The sequence below is a fragment of the Chiloscyllium punctatum genome, chromosome 26 (assembly GCF_047496795.1).
Source record: "Chiloscyllium punctatum isolate Juve2018m chromosome 26, sChiPun1.3, whole genome shotgun sequence".
Taxonomy (NCBI): Eukaryota; Metazoa; Chordata; class Chondrichthyes; order Orectolobiformes; family Hemiscylliidae; genus Chiloscyllium; species Chiloscyllium punctatum.
The window spans coordinates 42,441,432-42,465,593 of record NC_092764.1 but is presented as its reverse complement, the minus strand read 5'-3'; the positions used below and the strand labels follow the sequence as shown (position 1 = coordinate 42,465,593).

The 24,162-nt window shown below is 38.6% G+C and overlaps 1 protein-coding gene across 6 annotated transcripts in view; it reads left to right on the top strand.

The window, feature by feature from the left end:
- The window catches only part of neto2a (neuropilin (NRP) and tolloid (TLL)-like 2a), a 44,216-nt gene that overhangs the window by 7,979 nt on the left and 12,075 nt on the right, over positions 1 to 24,162 (top strand). For 4 of the 6 annotated variants that reach the window (XM_072596238.1, XM_072596233.1, XM_072596234.1 and 1 more), the window contains exons 3-8: positions 11,557 to 11,634; positions 12,705 to 12,845; positions 13,152 to 13,400; positions 16,482 to 16,526; positions 16,635 to 16,762; positions 22,850 to 23,078. In XM_072596238.1, coding sequence (XP_072452339.1) covers positions 11,616 to 11,634; positions 12,705 to 12,845; positions 13,152 to 13,400; positions 16,482 to 16,526; positions 16,635 to 16,762; positions 22,850 to 23,078 — 811 coding nt within the window. In that variant the 5' untranslated portion in view covers positions 11,557 to 11,615. The remainder of the gene's footprint in view (positions 1 to 11,556; positions 11,635 to 12,704; positions 12,846 to 13,151; positions 13,401 to 16,481; positions 16,527 to 16,634; positions 16,763 to 22,849; positions 23,079 to 24,162) is intronic. The other 2 variants (XM_072596236.1, XM_072596237.1) reach the window with 1 other exon arrangement.

Below are 24,162 nucleotides of genomic sequence, written 5' to 3'. Positions count from 1 at the left end.
CCCTCATCAATCATCATGTCATTTCCTCAAAACACACAAGCAAAGTTTTGAGTCAAGACCTCCCCTGCACAAAACTATTCTGACTATCCCTGATAAGTTGATTCTTTCCAAACTATTGATGCCATTTAACACAACACCAGGTTATAGTCCAACAGGTTTAATTGGAAGCACTAGCTTTCGGAACCCCGCTCCTTCATCAGTTGGTTGTGGAGGACACTATTGTAAGACACAGAATTTATAGCACAAGTTTACGGTGTGATGTGACTGAAATTATACATTGAAAAATACCTTGATTGTTTGTTGAGTCTTTCATCTATCTGTTCGAATACCATGATAGTTTTGCTTCTTTCATATGTAAATCACAAAACTTGTTCTTAACTGGTGTTTTTTTTTAAATTGGTGTTAGCCAGATAATACGTATTATCTGGCTAACACTAATTGTTACAGTTGACCTGAGAATGTAACTTTTAAAAACAAGTTTTGTGATTTACATATGAAAGAAGTGAAACTATCATGGTCATTCTAACAGATGAGAGATTTAATAAACAATCAAGGTATTTTTCAATGTATAATTTCAGTTACATCACACCGTAAACTTTTGCTATAAATTCTGTGTCTTACAATTGTGTCCTCCACAAACACCTGATGAAGGAGTGGTGTTCCGAAAGCTAGTGCTTCCAATTAAACCTGTTGGACTATAATTTGGTGTTGTGTGATTTTTAACTTTGTACACCCCAGTCCAACACCGGCATCTCCAAATCATGATCCTAGAAAAGGCCTTCTCAGTGGCAATAGGGAGCAGGATGCCTCTGTAATTGTTACAACCTCCCCTCTGACCTTTTTTCTATAACGTGATGACTTTTGTGGCAGGTATGTTCTGCGGAATAGATCCTACCATCCAATAAAGGACAAAACCAGGAAGGTTTAACGGTGGATAGTACTTGAGCAGTTCGAATGGAGCTCACTAAGTAGTAAGTGGCTTGGTTGAGTGATGTGTTCTTCATCTAATTCAACCATGACCAGAAGCTGCAGGAGAGCATCAACCATAGACTGGGAGATGTCAGTCTCGTGGGAGTCCAACTCACAGTAATAGTCAGTTCAATAGAATATCTCTTTGTATCTGTCAGTGAATACTTCACCGCCTACCAATTTCATGGGTGACAGCTTTGGACACAACCTCCTGATCCCAATATCCATAGCATATAACTGCCTGAGTATGGAAAATTTAATTTCTTGACATAGGTTGATACAGTTGGTTTGTGCAGTATCTCCCTGTCTTCTGCAGGACTGACTTGGATGCTTTCAAGTCATGCCATTTTCTAGATCATGAGCTTATGTTGTACATCATGTTGACATTCCTTTTGATTCAAGAACAGATCTTATCTCTGTCAAATAGGCCTCTTTGTTAAAGATTTCACCTTTATCAAATATGGCTGCTGCCATTTCATAAGTGATTACTTTTAGCAACATCCAAACATTTTATGGTAAGTCTTTAGGAAGTAGTACAGTGCCAAAGTGAACTGTTGGTATTTGGTGTCATTTCTTGACCCAAGGCTGGTGATGGTGGGCCATTGTGTTTGAAGCTGTGAAACTCTCAGGCTTGTATCTTCGCTCTGTTGCTATCAGGAGAATGGTCAGTATCACAATTTGTTTCATGATGATTTTAGATGGAAGGTGAAATTTGAGAAGCTGGGGTTGTTTTCAAGATAGGGTTTGCAAGATTATGACAGTTAGATAAGGTAGACAAAGAACAGCTGATCCTATTTGCTGATGATATGAGGTTTAAAGGACACAGAAGTATGATTTTGGACAAGAGAGAGCAGGAATGTGAAGTACTTTCTGCAGCAAATATTGATGACCTATAATTCTCTGCCAGCAAGAATAATATAAGCAGAGATGGTGAAAGTCTTCAAAAGAAAATTTGGGTGGACTCTTGAGGGAATAAACTTGCAGGGCTAGAGGGATAGAGTGAAGTGATGTGGATCGATTGAAATGCTTTATAGAGAACTGGTGTAGACTTGAGGAGCCAGATTGCCTTTTTTTTACTTTGCTTTAATGTTTCTTATTCTAAAAATGAAGAAATATAACAATTCACAAAAGAAAGTAGAAAATTTTCAATAACGATTCAGTGTCTTGCCCACTTTTTAAAAATATTATGCGTGGGTTCGTTCGTTTTGCTGTGCCTTAGTGCCTTACAAGAACATATTTCAATCAGTTCAAGTGGCATAATTCTTGAGCACTTACACTTCAGATCTGAATAATTCATAAAGGAAGCTTTGTTAATCATCTGTGCTGATCAAGGTTAAGGGGTCCCTAAAACACCTGCTCCATTGGCTTTTTAATGCAAAGGGAAGTGTAAATATATACACATTCTCAGTATGTGCAACCTTTTTGAAAATTCAGTCAGTAGATCCTTTGGAGAATTTCATCTTCTTAAAAATGAACACACTCTAGTTGTTGGATATTTAGATTTGGTGGAAAGGTTGCATTTGAAGATAGTTGTAAGTAACATTTTCTACTAGTTGAACAATACACAACAACCACAGAACATGAATCTTTTGGGTTTGTGAAATTTATTGCCAATACGAGTGTATCCTGCCTTAGATACTTGGGCTTTAACATAAAATTTTCCTTCTACCCTTCAGAGCCATCCACAATCATTCACTGCTGGAGATCACATTTTATAACATGCGCATTCAAATTCAGAAAAGATTTGATCTTTCTCTTATTTCAAATTGTGTTGGTTCTGAACTGCATTTTTTTTAAACTTCTGGACTTTCAAGCTGACTTGTTTTGTCTGTTGATGCTGATTCTGGTTTTTTTTTCTTCATTTGTTGCCATGGAGGGGAACAAGCTGCTTCCAACAAAATTAGTATTCCAGTTTTGACCAAGGGGCACTATGTTACATTAAAGACTTATTAGTTTGTCATTTGAGAATTTATAGCAAGGAACACAAAGATATCTAGAGATTATGTACAGTATTTGTGATGGGTAAATATATAGCACCTCTGGCTGAGCACACGTATGCTGCAATCCCAAAGTAAATTTTCTGCACCATTTCAGCTTTCAGTTGATAGGAGTATTGCCATAGAATGTGATCTCATCTTGAACAAATTCCTTTTGAAGGTAGTAATCTCAACACAAAATTATTCTGTTCTTTTTAGGAGTTTAGATCACTTAGTGTGGAAACAGGCCCTTCGACCTAACAAGTCCATATCGACCCTCCGAAGAGCAACCCACCCAGACCATTCCCCTACCTTTACCCCTTCACCTAACACTATGGGCAATTTAGTCAATACATGGCCAGTTCACCTAACCTGCAGGTTTTTGGACTGTGGGAGGAAACCCACGCAGACACTGGGAGAATGTGTAAACTCCACACAGACGGTTGCCTGAGGCGGGAATTGAACCCGGGTCTCTGGCGCTGTGAGGCAGCAGTGCTAACTACTGTGCCACCGTGCTGCCCATATAGTCAGAATTGTCTGTTTGGTTGGAGTTTGTAAGCTGATTTTAGTTGTTTTAGTTTATTTTGTTCTTCTCAATTAACTCAGTACCCTTTAGCATTGTCTTTTCTATGGCTTTCTCAGTCAGACTTGTAAGTTAACCATTGCAGAAATTTAAATATATATCACTTGTTTGTATTTCATTTTCAGAGGGTACAACATTCTTTGTAATCATTTGGATGCCGACAATGATGTTGTCCTTGATAAGAGACATTATTTGAATCCCATTAACTGTGGTCAGCTCAGTTAACCAATATATATTGGCAAGCATATCTTTCTCATTTATAACCTTCTGTTAAAGTGTCTGCTTTTGAGGCGTATTCCACGGCTCTCTATATCAAAGCACACACAGATCTATTGCTTGTATATCACACTATAATGTTGTCACTGGTTCATAGTATATTCCCAGAAACCAAATGAACCGGCCTCACTTGTAGATTGATTATGGGTACTAACTGCTGTCATTCCATATTTTGGTCATTTATAAATCTAAATTGGCAGAAAGATGAACATAAATTGTTAAACTGCTATTCTTAAATAAACAGACTTTATTTGGTGGATGAATATAGAGGATAGCTTTAACTTTTACTTGGATTTGGCTTCAGACATAGCTGAAAAGAACTATATAAGCTATGTACTTGAATAACTGCTTGTAAAACTACAAACTTTCCTTTTCGAAGAAATTTTCAGCAATTGTCACAATCTGCTCAGGCATTTTAAGGTAATTTCTATTCACATGAACTGGTCCCCAGGAGGGAACAAAATGTTGCTAGGTCTGGTTCTAGAGAAAGGTGAGGTAAGCATTATAAGTATGAGGAAGGGGACATTTAGTGGCCATAATTGTAGTATTTTAAGGTTTAACAACCTGTGGGGAAAAAAACAGGAGCAATTAAGTGTGAAATTTAATTAATTAGGGGTAGGTAATAGAATGAGAATAGATATGACCCAAGTAAATTTGAATTAAGGATTGACAGGCAACCATATAATGGATCAATGGGATCCCATAAAGGAGATACAGCTGAAAACAAATGGCACATCTTGTTAAAGCATTCCATCATCTACTCATGGGACAATTTGAAAGCATTACCAAAGTAAAGGGAAAGCGATATTTATAACATATGAAGCATAGAGGGTTCTATTCTTTGCAGAGACGAAGAACATGAGTTCAGTGCATACGTGACAGCAATTCTCTGGTTTATTCCTCTAGCCAATGCCTTGACCAATCAGAACCAAACTGCTTAATTTAAAATTCAAACACAGCTTGGTCACTTACTGTCAGTTATTATTAACTGGTACATTGTCCATGGCAATATTTCTACCAATCCAATCAACCAGCACTGTCTTCTCACACTGTATAAATTTTGTATGACCTTGACTTTAGTCATTCTTCGAAATTGTCCTGAGGACTTCAAGACAAAAAAGCTTTGAGAAAATATGTCTTCTTTCAACAACACTCAAGTCTATACCACCAAAATGCTAAAGAGGAGATCGTCTGTAAGTTGGGATATATTTCCATGAAGGGAAAGTCAAAGCTCCCTGGAGGATAAGAGGTAGAGAGGAATTTGAAGCAGAAAAGGGTGTGTTGTAGATGTTGGGTTGATAATAGAAGTGAGAACCAGACGAAGCAATGTTTAGAGGGGAAATAATAAATATGAGCTGCAAAAAAAAAAGAGAATGAGAAAAGCTGACAACTAACATAAAAAGGAATCCAAAGACTTCTGTAGACTTATGAATAGGAGGAGAGGGACTCTTCTGGAATCAAAAAAGAGATCTACAGATGAGAGCTGAAGATCTGGTTGAGATACTAGATGACTTTGAATTTGTAAATACTAGAATACCTTTATACTATAATTCACTAATTCAAGCATTTTTTTTCCTCAATGACACTGAGGAAGTGCATGCTTAACACATTCCTCTCCATCTAAACCCTTAACACTATGGCAGTTCCAGTCTATGTTTATTAGAACAAGTCAACATAGATTTAGTAAAGGGAGGTCGTGCCTGACAAACCTGTTAGAATTCTTTGAAGAGGTAACACATAGGTTAGACCAGGGAAACCTGATGGATGTTATCTACCTAGACTTCCAAAAGGCCTTTGATGAGGTGCTTCATAGGAGGCGGCTGAGTACGGTGCGGGGCCCCTGGTGTTTGAGGTGAGCTACTGACATGGATTGAGGATTAGCTGTCTGACAGAAGGCAGAAAGTTGGGGTAAAAGGTTCTTTTTCGGAATGGCAGCTGGTGACAAGTGGTGTCCCGTAGGGTTCAGTGTTGGGGCCACAGCTGTTCACATTATATATTAATGATCTGGATGATGGGACTGGGGGCATTCTGGCGAAGTTCACCAATGATACAAAGTTAGGTGGACAGACAGGTAATTTTGAGGAGATGGAGAGGCTGTAGTAAGATTTAGACAGTTTAGGAGAGTGACCCAAGAAATGGCTGATGTAATTCAATATGAGAAAATGTAAGATCTTGCACTTCAGAAAAAAGAATACAGGGATGGACTATTTTCTAAACGATGAAAAAATTCATAAAGCCAAAGTACAAAGGGATCTGGGAGTGCTAGTCCAGGATTCTCTAAAGGTTGACTTGCGGGTTGGTTCCATGGTTAAGAAAGCAAATGTAATGTTGTCATTTATCTCAAGAGGGTTGGAATGTAAAAGCAGTGAAGTGCTACTGAGACTTTATAAAGCTCTGGTTAGGCCCATTTTGGAATACTGTGTCCAGTTTTTGGCCCATACCTCAGGAAGGACATACTGGCACTGGAGCGTATCCAGCGGAGATTCACATGGATGATCCCTGGAAAGGTAGACCTAACATACAATGAATAGCTGAGGATGCTGGGATTGTATTCATTAGAGTTTAGAAAGTTGAGGGGAGATCTTAATAGAAACTTACAAGATAATACATTGGCTTAGAAAGGGTGGGAATTTGTTTCCATCAGGCGGGGATACTAGGACTCGTGGGCACAGCCTTAGAATTAGAGGGGGTCAATTTAGAACAGAAATGAGAAGACATTTCTTCAGCCAGAGAGTGGAGGGCCTGTGGAATTCATTGCCACGGAGCACTGTGGAGGCCGGGATGTTAAATGTCTTCAAGGCAAAGATTGATAAATATTTAATCTCGCAAGGAATTAAGGGCTATGGGAAGAGTTCGGGTAAGTGTTATTGAAATGCCTATCAGCCATGAATGAATGGTGGAGTGGACTCGATGGGCCAAATGGCCTTCCATCCACTCCTATGTCTTATGGTCTTATAGAAAGTTAAAATCCCCTATCATAACCACACTATTATTCTTATAGATAATTGAGATCTCCTTACAAATTTGTTTCTCAATTTCCCTCTGACTATTAGGGGGTCTATAATACAGTCCCAATAAGGCGATCATCCCTTTCTTAATTTACAGTTCCACCCAAATAACTTCCCTGGACATATGTCTGGGAATATCCTCCCTCAGTACAGCTGTAGTGCTATCCCTTATGAAAAACACCACTCCCCTCTTGCCTCCCTTTCTATCCTTCTAGTAGCATTTGTATCCTGGAACATTCAGCTGCCAGTCCTGCCCATTCCTGAGCCATGTTTTTGTAATTGCTATGATATCCCAGTCCCATATTCCTAACCATGCCCTGAGTTCATCTGCCTTCCCTGTTAGGCCTCTTGCATTGAAATAAATGCAGTTTAATTTATCAGTCTTACCTTGTTCTCTGCTTTGTCCCTCCCTGCCCTGACTGTTTGGCTTGTTTCTTTTCTCAACTGTACCAGTCTCAGATTGATCTCTTCCCTCACTATCTCCCTGCATCCCACCCCCCTCCCATTTTACTAGTTTAAATCCTCCCAAGCAGCTCTAGCAAATCTCCCTGCCAATATATTAGTCCCCTTCCAATTTAGGTGCAATCCGTCCTTCTACCCCAGAAGAGATTCCAATGATCCAACAATGTGAATCCTTCTCCCATACACCAGCTCCTCAGCCATGAATTCATCTGCTCTGTCCTCCTATTCCTGCCCTCACTAGCTTGTAGCACCAGGAGTAATTCAGACATTACTACTCTCGAGGACCTCCTGTTTAAATTCCTGCCTAACTCTGTATTCTCCCTTCAGAATCTCAACCTTTTCCTTTCGTATGTTGTTGGTTCCGATGTGTACAATGACCTCCTGCGGGCCCCCTGCCCCTTGAGAACATTCTGCACCCTCTCTGGGAAATCATGTCTCTCAAACGTGATTGAGTTTTTTGAAGAAGGAACAAAGAGGATTGATGAGGGCAAAGCGGTAGATGTGATCTATATGGACTTTGGTAAGGCATTCAACAAGCTTTCCCATGGGAGACTGGTTAGCAAGGTTAGATCTCATGGAATACAGGGAGAACTAGCCATTTGGATATGAACTGGCTTAAAGGTAGAAGACAGAGTGTGGTGGTTGGAGGGTTGTTTTTCAAATTGGAGTCCTGTGACCAGTGGAGTACCACAAGGATCAATGCTGGTTCCACTACCTTTTGTCATTTATATAAATAATTTGGACATGAGCTTGAGGTATAGTTAGTAAGTTTGCGGATGACGCCAAAATTGGAGGTCTAGTGGATAGTGAAGAAGGTTACCACAGATTACAATGGGATCTTGATCAGATGAGCCAGTGGTCTGAGGAATGGCAGTTGAAGTTTAATTTAGATAAATGTGAGGTGCTGCATTTTGGGAAAGCAAATCTTAGCAGGACTTAGATACTTATTGGTAAAGTCCTAGAGAATGTTGCTGAACAAAGAGACCTTCGAATGGAGGTTCATAGCTCCTTGAAAGTAGAGTTGCAGGTAGATAGGATCGTAAAGAAGATGTTCCTTTATTGGTCAGAGTATTGAGTACAGGAGTTGGGAGGTCATTTTGCAGCTATACAGGACATTGGTTAGGCTACTGTTGGAATATTGCGTGTAATTCTGGTCTCCTTCCTATCGAAAGAATGTTTGTGAAACTTGAAAGGGTTCAGAAAAGATTTACAAGGATGTTACCAGGGTTGGAGGATTTGAACTATAGGGAGAGGTTAAATAGACTAGGACTGTTTTCCCTGGAGTGTCAGAGGCTGAGGGTGACCTTATAGAGGTTTATAAAATCATGAGGGGCATGGATAGGGTAAATAGACAAGATCTTTTTCCCTGGGGTTTGGGAGTCCAGAACTAGAGGGCATAGGTTTAGGGTGAGAGGGGAAAGATATAAAAGTGCTAAAGGACAAGTCTTTCACACAGAGGGTGGTACATGTCTGGGATGGGCTGCCAGAGGAAGTGGTGGAGGCTAGAACAAATGCAACATTTAAAAGGCATCTGGATGGGTCTATGAATGGGAAGAGTTTGAAGGGATATGGGCTGGGTGCAGGCAGGTGGGACTAGATTGAGTTGGGATGTCTGGTCGGCATGGACGGGTTGGACCCAAGGGTCTGTTTCCATGCTGTACATCTCTATGACTCTATGACACTAAGTGATTATATATTTCCAAGTCTGGATAGTGAGTGGCTTGGAGATAAGTGTTAGTGTTCCCATGTGTCTTCTATCCTTATTCTTCACCTTGAAGGGTGTTGTCTAAGGATCATTGGCAAATTTCTGCAGTTCATCTTGTAGTTGGTGCACTCTGCATGCCATTGGTCGTGGAGAGAGTGGATATTTTTGAATGTGGTGCCAATCAAGCAGATTGTTTTGTCCAGTGTCAAGCTTCTTGATGATTGTTTGAGCTGGACTCACCCAAGCAATTGAGGAGATTCCATCACATTCATTGTGCTTTGTAGATGGTGGTCAGGCTTTGGACAGTCAGAAAATGAATTGCTTTCAGTATTCTCAGCTTCATACCTACTCTGATGAAAGTTGGATTGTCTCTTCTTGGAGAAAGTCATTGGTTGGCACAAATGTTATTTGCCACGTGTGAGCCCAAGCTCTGATATGGTCCAGGAAAAAGACAATCAGGATACAAATAGAAGGCTGGGACAGAAACAGAAACAAACCATTCTTGTGAGAAGTGATTAGATTAGATTACTTACAGTGTGGAAACAGGTCCTTCGGCCCAACAAGTCCACACCGACCCTCCGAAGAGCAACCCACCCAGACCCATTCCCCTACATTTACCCTTCACCTAACACTACGGGCAATTTAGCATGGCCAATTCACCTAACGTGCACATTTTTGGACTGTGGGAGGAAACTGCAGCAATCGGAGGAAACCCACGTAGACACGGGGAGAATGTGCAAACTCCACACAGACAGTTGCTTGAGGCGGGAATTGAACCCAGGTCTCTGGTGCTGTGAGGCAGCAGTGCTAACCACTGTGCCACCGTGCTGCCCATGGAAATACGTTTCTCTCCAGAAGAGGTAAATTTTTATGTTTTGGTTTGAAAAGGATTCTGGAGGCAACATATGAACAATTAAAAAGGATTAAAAACCTGAAGAGATGTTTGAAAAGCTTGGAGATGCTAGAGAGCTGGAAGTTTTCCAAAAAGTGGCCAAATCATGAACCTGAGTCTTACTGGTTAGTTGATTGAGGCTAAGAGCCGAAGGAGGCCAAGTTCATAGAAGCATACTACACTTATGATGATTGTATTTGTGAAACTTGGAGATACTGTTGTCAGACTCCCAACCTGCCTTTCATGAATAAAGACCATATTGCAGAAAAGATTTGGCACCTACTGCCATATGGGGAGTGATGTGAGTGGTTATGGTTGTATAAGATATATCTTTGTTTAATCAACTATTTAAAGTGAAATTTACCTTTTATTTGAAGTAACATTTGTTTGTTAGTTCATGTTTAATGTAGGTTGGTTTTGATTCTATTAAAGTAGAAGGTATCATAAATGAAATCTTAATGCTAATTTCTTCATTTGGGGGTCATTCCATAAACTTAGTTTATGGTTTGCCAACAGGATCATACTGACTGCCAAACTGTTTTTTTATTTTTGAGCCTTTTGTCTCCACAATTTTCCACACTTGTTTACTAACTTGCTGCTTTCTATTTCAAGCTTTGCTTATCTCCTTTTTGAACACGTATCCAGGCCCCAGCCCCCCTGCTAAGTTAAACCCTCTGCAATAGCACGAGCAAATCCCCCCACAGTACTGGTCATGCTCCTGTTTTGGTGCAACCCCAGTCGTTTATGCAGGCCCCATTGCCCTGAAACCAGCCCTACCTTTTCACCCTGATACTTGAGACATCATGATGTAAAGCGCTTGATTGTAATTCCACTGGGAGTCTCACCAGTAATTAGAACTGAAAACCAGTAGTATAGCAAGATGCATTGACGGGTCTCCTACATTACCTGCTTGGCCTTTCTCATCTACCCTTTCCCTCTCTGCCTCAACACTAGAGTGGCTATCTCCTGAAACATGCTAACAATGTGGCACTCAACTTCAAATTAGCTGTTACTTAAGCTCCCACAATGAAGCATCAACTCCTCAAGCTGACTGTAGCATGAAATATAACTTGTGGTTCCCACATAGCACTGGATATACATTTGTTTGGTTAAAGGATTTATTTTTATTATTTAAACTTACCAGAAATAAGCATAAAGTGTAAATGACCAGGACTAACTATACTTACCAGCCATTATCAGTTATCTCCTTCCATTGTGCTGATGTAACATGAGGTGATCAATCTCATTGATGCTCATGCTTGCTGACTGAATGGTGGAAGCAGATTCAGTAATAGCTTTCTAAAAGAAAATTGGTTAAATGCTAGAAGCGAAAAGATTGCAGAACTTTAAAGAATGAACGGAGGTATGGGATTATTAAAATGCTCTTTCAGGGAACCAATATAGGCATGAAGGGCTGAAAATCTAAATTGTCTCATTCTGTACTGGAATACTATTCTGATTTGGATTGGCACCAGTATGATATGCGAATATCTGACTAACCACAATGCTGGATGCTTTACCAACAGCACGCCAAGCACAGAATCTATTGCTTTCAGTGGAGCTGTCAGGAAGAAGTTGTCACATCTAGCATAAACTGATTGGCAGTACCCATCAAGATGCTACCAATTACAAGTAAAACCCCAGCATATCTAACTGGCAATGATCATGGTGACTTATCTTTGCAGGGTCCAGATCATCAGAGAATCAACTGCAGAACTATGCCGTCAATACACATAGAGATGGCATGTCCAGTGACAATAATGGTAAGCTGCAGTGTGAATACAAGAATACAAGAATTAGGAGTAAGAATAGACCATCTTACCCCTCAAGCCTATTCTGCCGTTTAAAAGATCATGGCTGATCTGATTGTGGTCTCAATTCCACTTTCTTGTCCACTGCACCCAATAATTCTTGAATCTGCTATTAATCAAAACTCTGACAAACTGAACCTTAAACATTTTCAATGATCCAGTCTCCAGTACTCCCCAAAGAAGAAAGTTCCACAGACTAACAACTTTGAGAGATAGAAAATTATCCAAATTTCATAATTTATTGGGCCAACCCATATTTTGAAACTTTGTCCCCAGTTCAACATTACCCCTCAAGAAGAATTATCCTCTACTTGTCAAACCCCTTGAAAGGGAAAAATAAAGAATAGAGGCTAGGGTTTTGAAGAGCACAAGGGTCTTTTCTGCCCCCTACTCACCTAATTATACTTACACATTAACTCCTTTACATTACATTTACCTTTTGGTTTTAATCATCTAGTGCTCCTTCAGCCTTAGCAAATGGGTTGGTGACTTTTCCCAAAGGTTTTCTGTAACTTTTTCAGATCTAGTTTAAGTCTCTAGTATAATTGTCCCCATTCTTTAAATTTCGTTTACTTACAGTTTGCCTATTCTGCAGCTAACAGATTCCCTTTACACATGGAATTATGCTGAAAACTGAGTGCAAATAATACACTTCCAATTGAGTGTCTCTAAAATCTGCTTCTAACCATTCATATTTACACCATACCCATGATTTACCATTTTGGTGGCTATCTCTTATTCACGAACCATACTCAGTAGATTCTTTACCAATCTCTGCCTACTCCTTTTCCTGCCCATTTTTACATCTGCACACTGCAAACGGTGGTTGCTCATGACCAAAGCATGTAGTTGACCTGCATTAGCAGCTCACATTTGTATACTGAATCCAAAATATCATAATCTCTATTTAATTATTATATAACTGCATCTGTTTAGCATGAACCATGTTCTGGGCTTTGTGGTCCACCTACCCAGACATATCAACAGTGCCTCAGTATAAACTGAAATCATTTCATTTGCAGAGTTCCAGAACACTATACCACATCACAAGTCTGGAAAGCAATGTGGAGTTTGGGTTCGGAATGATAATGGCGGATATTTTGCTTCACCGAATTACCCAAATGCTTACCCTCCCAACAGAGAATGTATCTACATACTGGAAGGTAATGGGACTAGTTCACTTCATCTAACTCATTGGCACTAGTTGAAACTTGGTGTCAATTCTCAACATAAATCTGTCCATATTTATCAGTAGGAGTTATCTACAGCGTTTGTTTGAACAATGATATATAATTTAGGATTGCTAAACTGCAAGTTTGTCACCATGTTACACAGTGATAGCCCTTCTGTTCAAAATGTTCTCGAAAATGATGAGAACATTCCTTTCTATAACTGAACATATCTAGAAGCCAACTTGTATTCTTTAGCCTCCAAGAATTATGTTTGTTGCTATTTTGCTGTATTTGCAGCGGCCCCACGCCAGCGAATTGAACTCACTTTTGATGAACCTTATAGCATTGAACCTTCATGGGATTGTCGATTTGATCACTTGGAAGTCAGAGATGGACCATTTGGATTCTCTCGTGTGATAAACCGTTACTGTGGTCAAAAAAGACCATCGCTCATTAAATCATCTGGAAGGTTCTTATGGATAAAATTTACCTCGGATGAGGAGTTAGAAGGTTTTGGATTTCGAGCAAAATACTCATTTGTACCAGGTAACTAATTTATTGGCATTTAGAAGGTTTTCAATGGTACACTATCAACTGTGATAAGGGCATGAAATGGGAGGCAGCAATGTAGCCATTCATTATTCACTGTTCCTGATTTATTGTTCTATAAAAAGTAAATCAGATGGAATGCAGAATGGTTAGCTGATCTGCCACCATTCATTGAAGTTCAAGTTGAAAGTTCTGTTTAGTACATCCACTGTTTGATTTATATGAACCAAATGTAATGAAAGCTTCAGCCATAGCCTAATTTGAAAATAAAATGTTGTTGGGTTGTAATGGACACTTTTATTGCTCCTTCAGACAAAAGTAGCAATGAGTCTTTTCGTTGAGTATATTGTAATGATAATGCTCACACAAAGGTGTTTTTTAAGGGATTCCAATATTTTGATTCAACAACAGTCAATATTGGCAATGCATGCTCTAATCAAGATGCTGTCACTTAAAGGGAACTAGAAGTTGAGAATATCCTCATGACGTTTGTACTGCAGTCCTTCATAATACAAGTTAATGGAGAAGGAGATAGTTTTAAAGTAGCCTTTGTATGCCGGTATAATGATTTCTGTGGGTAAGCCATATACAAACAAGTGCAGGCAGATAGAGGTTGAACCAGGAACAGCATCTCCCCTCATTTCTCTATCGAGCCTCCTCATGGTTTTGACAACCTCTATCAATATCCTCCCAGCCTTCTTCTTTCCAACTCCTTTAATCTATCCTCATAACCAAAGTTTTTCATTCCTGGAGCTATTCTTGAAAATCGCTTCTGCACACACCAATACATTTATATCTTTCATTTGATGTGGTGCCCACAACTGTGTACAATACTCCAGCTGAGGTTTAACAAATGTCTTATACAAGTTCAACACCGTCTCCTTGCTCCTGTACACTCTGCCCCTATTAATAAAGTCAAGGACACCCTGCTTTATTAACTGCGCTCTCCACCTTCAATGAGCTATGCACATACACCAAAGTGCCACTGTTTCCCCCTTTAGTATTGTACCCTGTGTACTATATGGTCTTTCAATATTCTTCCTACCAAAGTTCTTAATCTCGCTCCTTTGCATTGAACCTCAGCTGCCTCTGATCTGGCCACTCCACCAACATGTTCATGTCTTTCTAGAGTTCAATACTGTCCTCCTCACAGTTTACAACTCTTCCAAGTTTCACATCATTTGAAAACTTTGAAATTGACCCCTGTAAACCAAGATCCAGATCATTAATACATTATTAGGAAAATCAAGGGTCCCCACATCAACCCCTGAGTAACTCTATATAACCCTTCCTCCAGTCTGGAACTTTCCTTGACTATTACTCTCTATTTTCTATCACTCATACAATTTTGCATTCACATTGCTACTATCCCTTGTTTATACCATGACCTATAATTTTCCTCACAAGTCTGTTGTGGTGGCACTATATCAAATACCTTTTGAAAATCCAGTTATACCACATAGACAACATTACCCTCATCAACTATTTCTGTTATTTCTTAAGGAAACGCCATTACGTTCATTAAACACCATTACACCCATAGAAATTCATGCTTACTCTTCCTAATTAACCCACCCTTCCAATGTGATTGCCAATTCTATCCTGAATAGAAGCTTCCTCACCACCAATTTTAAACTGACTGGTCTAAATAGCTGAGATTGTCCTGGCAACCTTTCTGTAATAAGCTGTAATATTTATAATTCTCCAGCTTTCAGGCACCTCCTCCAAGTCAAAGGAAGACAGAAAGATCATGGCCAATGCCCTCATAGCTTCAACTCTTATTTCCTTCAAAATCCTTGGATGTAGATCAACTGATCCCTGTGCTTTGTCCACTTTAATACTGACAGTCTATGCAAGACTTCTCATTTATTGTGTTTTAAAATCCTTCTAGTAATACAGTGTCCTCCTCAATCACAATGACCTAGGTAGCATCTTCTGCTCTTTTAAAGACAGATGCAAAGTATTCAATTAACATTTCTGTCAAGCTCTCAATCTCGATGTGTAAATCCCCATTTTGTTTCCAATTGGCCCTACTCCTCTTTTAACCATTCTTTTACAATTTATATGCTTATACAAGACTTTGGAATTCCATTTATATTAGCTGCTAGTCTTTTCTCATAATTCTCTCATTTGCTTTTTCATCTGCCCCCTATCCTTTCTCTTTTGGTTTCTCGATTGCATTTTTTTACTTTACAGCTGTCATAAGCACTTTTTTTTTAATTAATGTTAAATTTTACCTCTTTTGGCATTCACTTGCTCTGGATTTCTTTGTTCTACCTTCCCCATTTGAGAGAATAAATCTTGACTGTACATAAACCATTTCCTCTTTGAAGATAGCCCAGTGCTCACTGATGTTTTCCACCAACCTCTTCCCTAGCTTTGCCTTTGTCCCAGTGAAGCCAGCTCTCCACCAATTGATGTTTCTCATTCTGGATTGTTGCATGCTATTCCCCACCACCATTCTGAACTTTATGACACAATGATCGTTGTCTCCTAAATGTTCCCGAATTGTCACCTGATCAACTTGGCCCATGTCATTTCCAAGGATCAGGTCCAAAATTGCATTTGTTCTTGTTGGACTCTACACATCCTATATCCTTTCTGCTAGTTGCTGGTCCATAGATTATACCGAACAATGTGATAATAATTTTTTATTCCTTCACTCTGCCCTGAACTCTCTGGGACTTCCTCTTTCTCCAACACTGCAGTTCCCTCCTTGACCAATACTGCTATCTCTTCCTCCTTTCCTTCTGTTTCTGTCTTTCCATGACCAACTTATTTCCAGGAATACTTAACACCCAGTTTTGCTCATTCTTGGCTCTAATATAGCTACAATATCATACTTCCAAAAGGCAATCGTGTCTGTACCTCAACCAATCTTATTTACTATCCTCGGGGTGTGTGTGTATATATATATATATATATATATATACACATACATGTATCCTGATTTCATTTCTTTCTGACCATTTTCTAGCGTACCAGGTTCCTCTAAAAGACAAGATTTTGTGGAAGTCATCAAATGTTATGTAGTTTAGCATGTCATCAAAATTAAAAATACATTTTCTACTTCTACAGATCCTGACTTTATCTACCTTGGTGGAATCTTGAACCCAATTCCAGGTATTTTATTACCATTACATTTTCAGGATGAACCTTTATGAAAATTTTGATTTATTTAAAGTGTTTTAATTAAATTTTCCAGTAAATATTATAATTTTGTATCACCAGATTGTCAGTTTGAACTATCAGGGCCTGACGGCATTATTCACTCCAGTCAAGTGGAACAAGAGGAGAAAATAAAACCAGGAGAAGCAATTGACTGCATCTGGACAATAAAAGCCCCACCCAAAGCAAAAGTAAGTTTAAGTTTGTACTTCTCAGATAACAAGGTACGAAAAAGATCTTTAACTGAGGTTCCTACCTAGAGATAGAACATTTGTAGCCTCATGTTAAAATTGAAACATTGCAGTTTCAGAATAGTGCCACTTCGAAATAAAGAGAAGATAGCTAAGAAGATTGCTCGAGAACTGCCTTCTCGGAGTAAAGTTGTTGGTCCTCAGGCTCTTTTATGGAGTCAAGATGCAAAGAGTTGAAGATTTCTCCACATTACTTTATACCCCAAAACAAATTCAAATTTCAAAAGATTAAAATTCATGCAAGTAACTTGTTGCTTTAATCTCATTAATCTATTTTAGCAATAATCTCGAACTGTGTCAGCAATACATGCAAACAAAAACTTCAATAAACTTCATTAGGCCAGTACTTTGTTAAAAATAGAAATATACAAAAATAAAATAATAATTGCAATTCATTACAACAGGCAAATTTTAAATAGTAAGGTAAAAACAATGACTGCAGATGCTGAAAACCAAATACTGGATTAGTGGTGCTGGAAGAGCACAGCAGTTCAGGCAGCATCCAACGAGCAGCGAAATCGACGTTTCAGGCAAAAATTTTAAATAGTGTTGTGTTCCCAGTAGAGATTGATAATTTTTTAAACACAGATGATTTTCCCAGTAACTAACTCAAAGAACCACACAATAAGATTCCATGTTTTTACATTTTTAAAATAAGCCCAGACTAAACATTACTTTTCAGGCAACTAAGGCATAGAAAAGTTATTCCGAAGTAATTTCTTCACAAACTGAAAATTTAATACTCTGTTTCTACATTTACACTGCAATCTCTACAGAAATGTTGTCTCACGTTTAAAGCCCAAGGCACCTTCCAGTTCTAAAGGAATCTCTTCTCCTTGCTGCTTCATTGTGCATCTTCCAGTGTTCGTTTGAACAAAGTCCACTTTACTCAACCCTTTGGGCATAGTCAGATGAGTTTCCTGTTGTAAGGTGCTTTCTGATTATTCTGTAATCTTGAACTCTTCACAATCCTCATCAATCCTTTACTTGGTACTTAATCTCAAAGTGTTTTTCATCTGCTTGGTATAGGAGCACCTTTTGTTAGTTGTCTAACCCAAAATGATCAGTCTGACTGCCATTTAGATTCTGTGCACCTAGCCAGTGGTAAGGCCAGCTGCTACCTTCTTCATGTCCAGGTATTGAAGATTGTAACTTACTTTCAGTCAGTTTTGTCCTGGACCCATGTCCCTAAGGTCACATAGGCTTGGCTCCAGGCAGACTTAGCAGGAGGTCTCCAGCCAGATCCCATACAACATGAAACATTTGAGCAAATGTTGGCCATTGGGCCCATTGAGTCTGCACCACTATTCAATCAGATCACAGCTGATTTGATCATCCTCAAGTCTATTTCCATGCCCTATCCTTAAAACACTCAATACCCTTAATGATTTGAAACCTGTCTCTCTCAGCCTTAAATATACTTAACAGCCCTCTGTTAGAGAGAATTTCACAGAATCACTTTCTACTTTGAAGAAAAATGTCCTCCTCAGTTCTGTCTTAAATGGGGCCACCTATTACTCTGAAATGATGTCCTCTTGTCCTAGACACTGTCAAAGAAAAAACAAGTGCTCCACAGTTACCCTCTCAAGTCCCCTAAGAACCTTCTATTGAAATAAGGTCTTCTGTCAGTCTCCTAAACTCCAATGGAAGCCTAACCTACTCAACGTCTCCTAATAAAAAGAAACCCCACTGTGCCCAGGATCAACCAAGCAAATCTCTGAATTGCATCCAATGCCAGTATACCTTTGCTTAGAAAGGGAGACCAAAACTGTTCACAGTATTACAGCTTTAGTCAGACCAGAGGCTTGTATAGGTTTAACAAGACGTCCCTATTTTTATACCCTATTCCAGTTGAAATAAAAATTAACATTCCATTTTCCTTCCCTATTAGCCACTAAACTTGAATGCTAACTTTTTATGATGCATGTATGACTGCCCTTGAATTCCTCTGTGCTCCAGCTTTCTGCAGTCTTTCCCAATTTAAATAATATTCAGCTTTTCTATTCATCCCACCAAAATGCATAGCCTCACATTTTCCCACATTATATTCCATCTGTCAAGTTGTGGCCCACTAATTTAACCTGGCTATATCCCTTTGTTGATTCCTGTGTCATTCCTCTTGCCTTCCCACATATTTTTGTTTCACTTGCAATCTTGAAGCTCATTCATTTATTTCTATCATCCAAGTCATTAATATTATTGTAAATATTTATTCCCTCAGCACTGATCCCTGTGGTACTCCACTGGTTATAGATTGCCATCCTGAAAATGTCCCCTTTATCCAACTATCTTGCATTAGTTAGCTAACCATTTAGCTGTGCTAATAAACTAGATTAGATTACTTAGATTAGATTACTTACTTACAGTGTGGAAACAGGTCCATCGGCCCAACAAGTCCACATCGACCCTCTGAAGAGCAACCCACCTAGACCCATTCCCCTATGCCTAACACTACGGGCAATTTAGCATGGCCAATTCACCTGACCTGTACATCTTCGGACTGTGGGAGAAAACTGGAGCACCCGGAGGAAACCCACGCAGACACGGGGAGAATGTGCAAACTCCACACAGACAGTTCCTGGCGCTGTGAGGCAGCAGTGCTAACCACTGTGCCACCTTGTGGGATCTTATCTTACTAAACAGCATTTTGTGCAGTACCGAATCAAATGCCTTTTGGAAATCTCAATATATTGTGTTCTGTTTCCCCTTCATCTAAGCTGCTTGTTACCTCCTCAAAGAGCTGTAGTAAATTGTCAGGCATGACTTCCCCCTTTACACCATTTGACCTTGCTTTACAGGAGACCATTTACAATTAAACTATATTATACATTTTTACTTTTGTAAAAGTAGAAATATACTAATAGAAAAATGATATTAAGGAAATAGCTATGAAAATTTAGCTTGCTAGTTGATAGATAATTTTATAAAAAGCCTGAAACAACATCTAGAATTTTAATTTTGTTGTTGGCTCCTGGTGTAGCAATGTGGTTCTGTGGTATTATTGCAACATTCTATTCATATATGTTTCATTAGAGTGAATTTGAATTAAGTGAATTTTTTTTTTGCTTTTTTTTGGTATAATACAATATCAAACATAGTTGTAAACTTCCATTTAGTAAAAATGTGGAAATAAATTATTTAATTTCACAGGTACAAATATAGCTATACATTTCACAGTTTTATCATAAGGAAGCTACACCATCTGTGATGTAAGGGGGTATCTAATTTTAGAATAAGCCCATTGTTCTCAACAGTACTAATGTTTAGTTGGGGTCTAAGTAATCTAAGGAATAATGATCTAGGAGAAAACATCTTCACCTGCTTTATTTCCATGAGCAACTAAATACCTGTGAGTTTGATTTGCAATGCGCTTAAATATGCCAATTCCTTTTCTCTGCCAAAAGTAATTTGTTTGTATTGAATTCTGATTAATATGAATTGCTGTTAAAGGCAGAGATTGAAATTTGCAAGTAAACTGCCACTTGACATTTAACCACTTTCCTCATAAGTGATTAAAATTTTTGTTCAGTTTATTTTCTTTCATGTCTTATTTAACAAATTACTTTACAAAATGTCTTTCAAATAAGTCTGTCCTCTCCTGCATTATAAAATAATTCATATTAATATTTTGAACAAAATATTCATCAGTTTAAATTGCTATTAATTTTGAATGATATTTTATTTTAAAATATCATAAATTTATAACTGTGCATGCTCATGATTTATGATAAATAAAACTTAATTCACTATCCAGTACCACTGTGATCCCAAGAGTACAAACCATTTCATTCAAATTTAGTACTAACCAATTAATAATACCAGCAACTCAGCATTGAGCGATGGAGTCATTATTATACAGATTAACATCAGGTAAGACTCAAAGTGAGTTTCACTTTAAGTAACATTACCCAATTAACGTAGCAATAAAAGTAATTATGTTACTGCATCTTTGTAATTTCTGATCTACAGAAATGGGACAAAGATGAATTTGTTTACAGCATTGTTTAGTTGGGTTTTGTTTCACTCGTTGGTTTGGCTCACAGGTGCATAAACCTGCTATTTATAGAGTCATAGAGACTACAACAATTCAGCCTCATTATAACATGGCCTTTGCAATCCAAAGCACATCATGTAGTTTGTGTTACATATAATTCTGAAAGTTGGGTACAATGATTCTTCAATCTTATAACAAATTTGATTAAAGCTGGAAACTTCAATAGGACAGTACACCATCCTTTTACTTTTGAGAGTTGTATTAAAACGTCCTCTATAAAGGACCGTATTGTTGTGCATTATTTATAGGTGCAGATCATTCTATACCTCGGTCAAAATGTACCATGACATGTGAACTGACAAAGATTTTCAGGTCACTTCAATTGATAGCAAGGCAAATGTTAGTCAAAGAGTTTACACTAATGATCTGGCTTCAATGCACAGAATCTACCATGATATTAATTGAACCTACTAGCTAAAGGTTGGGTGACTATATAGAGTCATAGAGATGTACAGCATGGAAACAGACCCTTCAGTCCAACTCGCCCATGCTGACCAGATATCCTAAATTAATCCAGTCCTACCTGCCAGTACTTGGCCCATATCCCTCTAAACCCTTCCTTTTCATCAACCCATCTAGATGTCTTTTAGATGTTGTAATTCTACCAGCCTCCACCACTTCCTCTGGCAGCTCATTCCATACACACACCACCCTATGCGTGAAAAAGTTGTCTCTAAGGTCCCTTTTAAATCCTCCCCTCTCACCCTAAACTTATGCCCTCTAGTTCTGGATTCCCCAACTCCAGGGAAAAGACTTCAACTATTTATCCTTTCCATGCCCTTCATGAGTTTATAAACCTCTATAAGGTCACCCCTCAGCCTCCAACCCTCCAGGATAAACAACCCCAACCTATTCAGCTTCTCCCTTTAGCTCAAACCCTCTAACCGTGGCAACATCCTTGTAAGTCTTTTCTGAACCCTTTCAAGTCTCCCTTTGGAGGGAGACCAAATTTGCACACACTATTCCAAAAGTGGCCTAACCAATGTCCTGTTTAGCTGCAACATGACCTTCCAACTCCTATACTCAATGCTCTGACCAATAAAGGAAAGCATACTAAATGACGTCTTCACTATCCTATCTACCTGAGGCTCCTCTTTCAAGGAACTATGAACCTGCACTCCAAGGTCTCTATGTTCAGCAACACTCACCAGGACCTTACATTAAGCGTACAAGTCCTGTTAAGATTTGCCTTTCCAAAATATAGCACCTCACATTTATCTAAATTAAACTCCATCTGCCATTCCTGGGCCCATTATAAAATAATCTACTTTGAATTAATTTACCTTTAACCACCTTGTGAAAATGAGACCCTGTTGTTGCCATATCTGAGAAGGAGTATTGCAGTGGCAATGTCTTAAGGCATAAAATATCATGCAAGCTGTATTTGTGTAATTAACATAAATGATCAATGTAAGTCCATCATATGAAGATAGGCTTGTAATTAGAGTTAGTCACTAAGTACAGGTTCGACTCTCTAATTCTAAATTATCATTATCAATATTTCAGTGTAAAAGCTCCAGAAGTTCAATATAATGTTACATTTAAAGGGATTGAGAATAGTTGTTGTGAAAAATTGAGTTGTTACACTAGTACAGTACGCATTGCAACCCCCCCCCAAAAAAAGTGCAAACAAATAGATTTGTTGTCTTTGATGTACAGTAACTTGGTTCTGACACTTCATTGAAAAAGCTGCCTATTCAGCCGTATTAAAGTCACATTGATGAGCATGATATTTTTCCAGATATTCAGAATGAAACAAGAAAATCTAAAATAAATTATTATAAATTAATAATTACATAAATTAAATAAGCTCTTGGAGACTGAATTCAGATGTTTCTTCAGAAAGAAAAAATGTTCGTTCATGATTACTAATACTGAGGATTTGTAGCAATAATCTTGTATGGAGTGTAAAGAATAAACAAATACATCTATGAAACACTGTCAACAGACCTCAATGTGTTTCTGTTCAATAGATTTATTTACGCTTTCTGGACTATCAAATGGATCACTCTAATGAATGCAAGAGGAATTTTGTTGCTGTGTATGATGGAAGCAGTGCTATTGAAAACCTAAAGGCAAAATTTTGTAGCACAGTAGCTAATGATGTCATGCTACAGACTGGAGTTGGAGTGGTTCGTATGTGGGCTGATGAGGGCAGCAAGCTCAGCAGATTCCGAATGCTTTTTACTTCATTTGTGGATCGTAAGTGACCATAGCTTATAAACATTTTGTATTCTAATAATGTTTAATTTGTTACTGGCATATTTCCTTTAAATAATTGCTTCAGAGATAATAAACCATAAGAAAAAGGAACAGTATAAGATCATTCAGCCCTTTAAGCCTGCTCTGCCAGTCAATAGGATCGTAGCTGATCTGACATTGCTTACGTCTTTGCCTGTAATCTTTGATTGCCTCTATTGAACAAGAATTTATCTATCTCAGCCTTAAATATACCTAAGGACTCTGGCCACACAGCTGGCTGTAGAAAGGAGTTCCAAAGACTCTGAACCTAGTGACAGAAGAAATTCCTCCTCATCTCAGTATTAAATTGGTACCTGTTTGTTCTGTGACTATGCCATCAGGGGGAAACATCCTCTCAAATCCTTTCAGATTTTAATATGTTTCAATGAGATCACTTCTTGTTCTTCTAAACATTAGTGAGTAGTGTCTCAATCTGTTTAGCCCTTGCTCATAAGACAATCCCTCCATACCAAGGATCATCTGACTGAACCTTTTCTGAACTGCCTCCAATTAAAGAATATCTTTCCTTAAATAAAGGAACCAAAGCTCCTCTCAGTACTCCAGATGTGGTCTCACCAGCACCTTGTACAGTTGTAGTAAGAATTCTCTACTCGTATACTTTAACCCTCTTGAAATAAGGGCCAATATTCCACTAGCCTTCCTGATTACCTGCTGCATCTTTCTACATTTCATGCACAAGTATCCCGAAGGCCCTTTGTGATACAGCTTTCTAAAGATTTTCTACATTTAAATAATATACTTGTTCTCTCTTCCAAAATGAATAACTTCACATTTTCATACATTGTACCCCATCCTTCAACTTTTTGCCCACTTACTTAATTTACCAACAGCTCTCTGTACTGTTTGTATCCCTCTCACCAACCTGCCTTTCCACCTATTTTTGTGATCTGCAAATCTGGATACTGCATATTCACTTCCTTCTTCCAAGTCATTAGTATACATTGTAAACCGTTGTGATCCCTGCACTGATCCCTGTGATGCCAACTAGCCATGGGGCATCAACCTGATACAGAATTCCTTAATT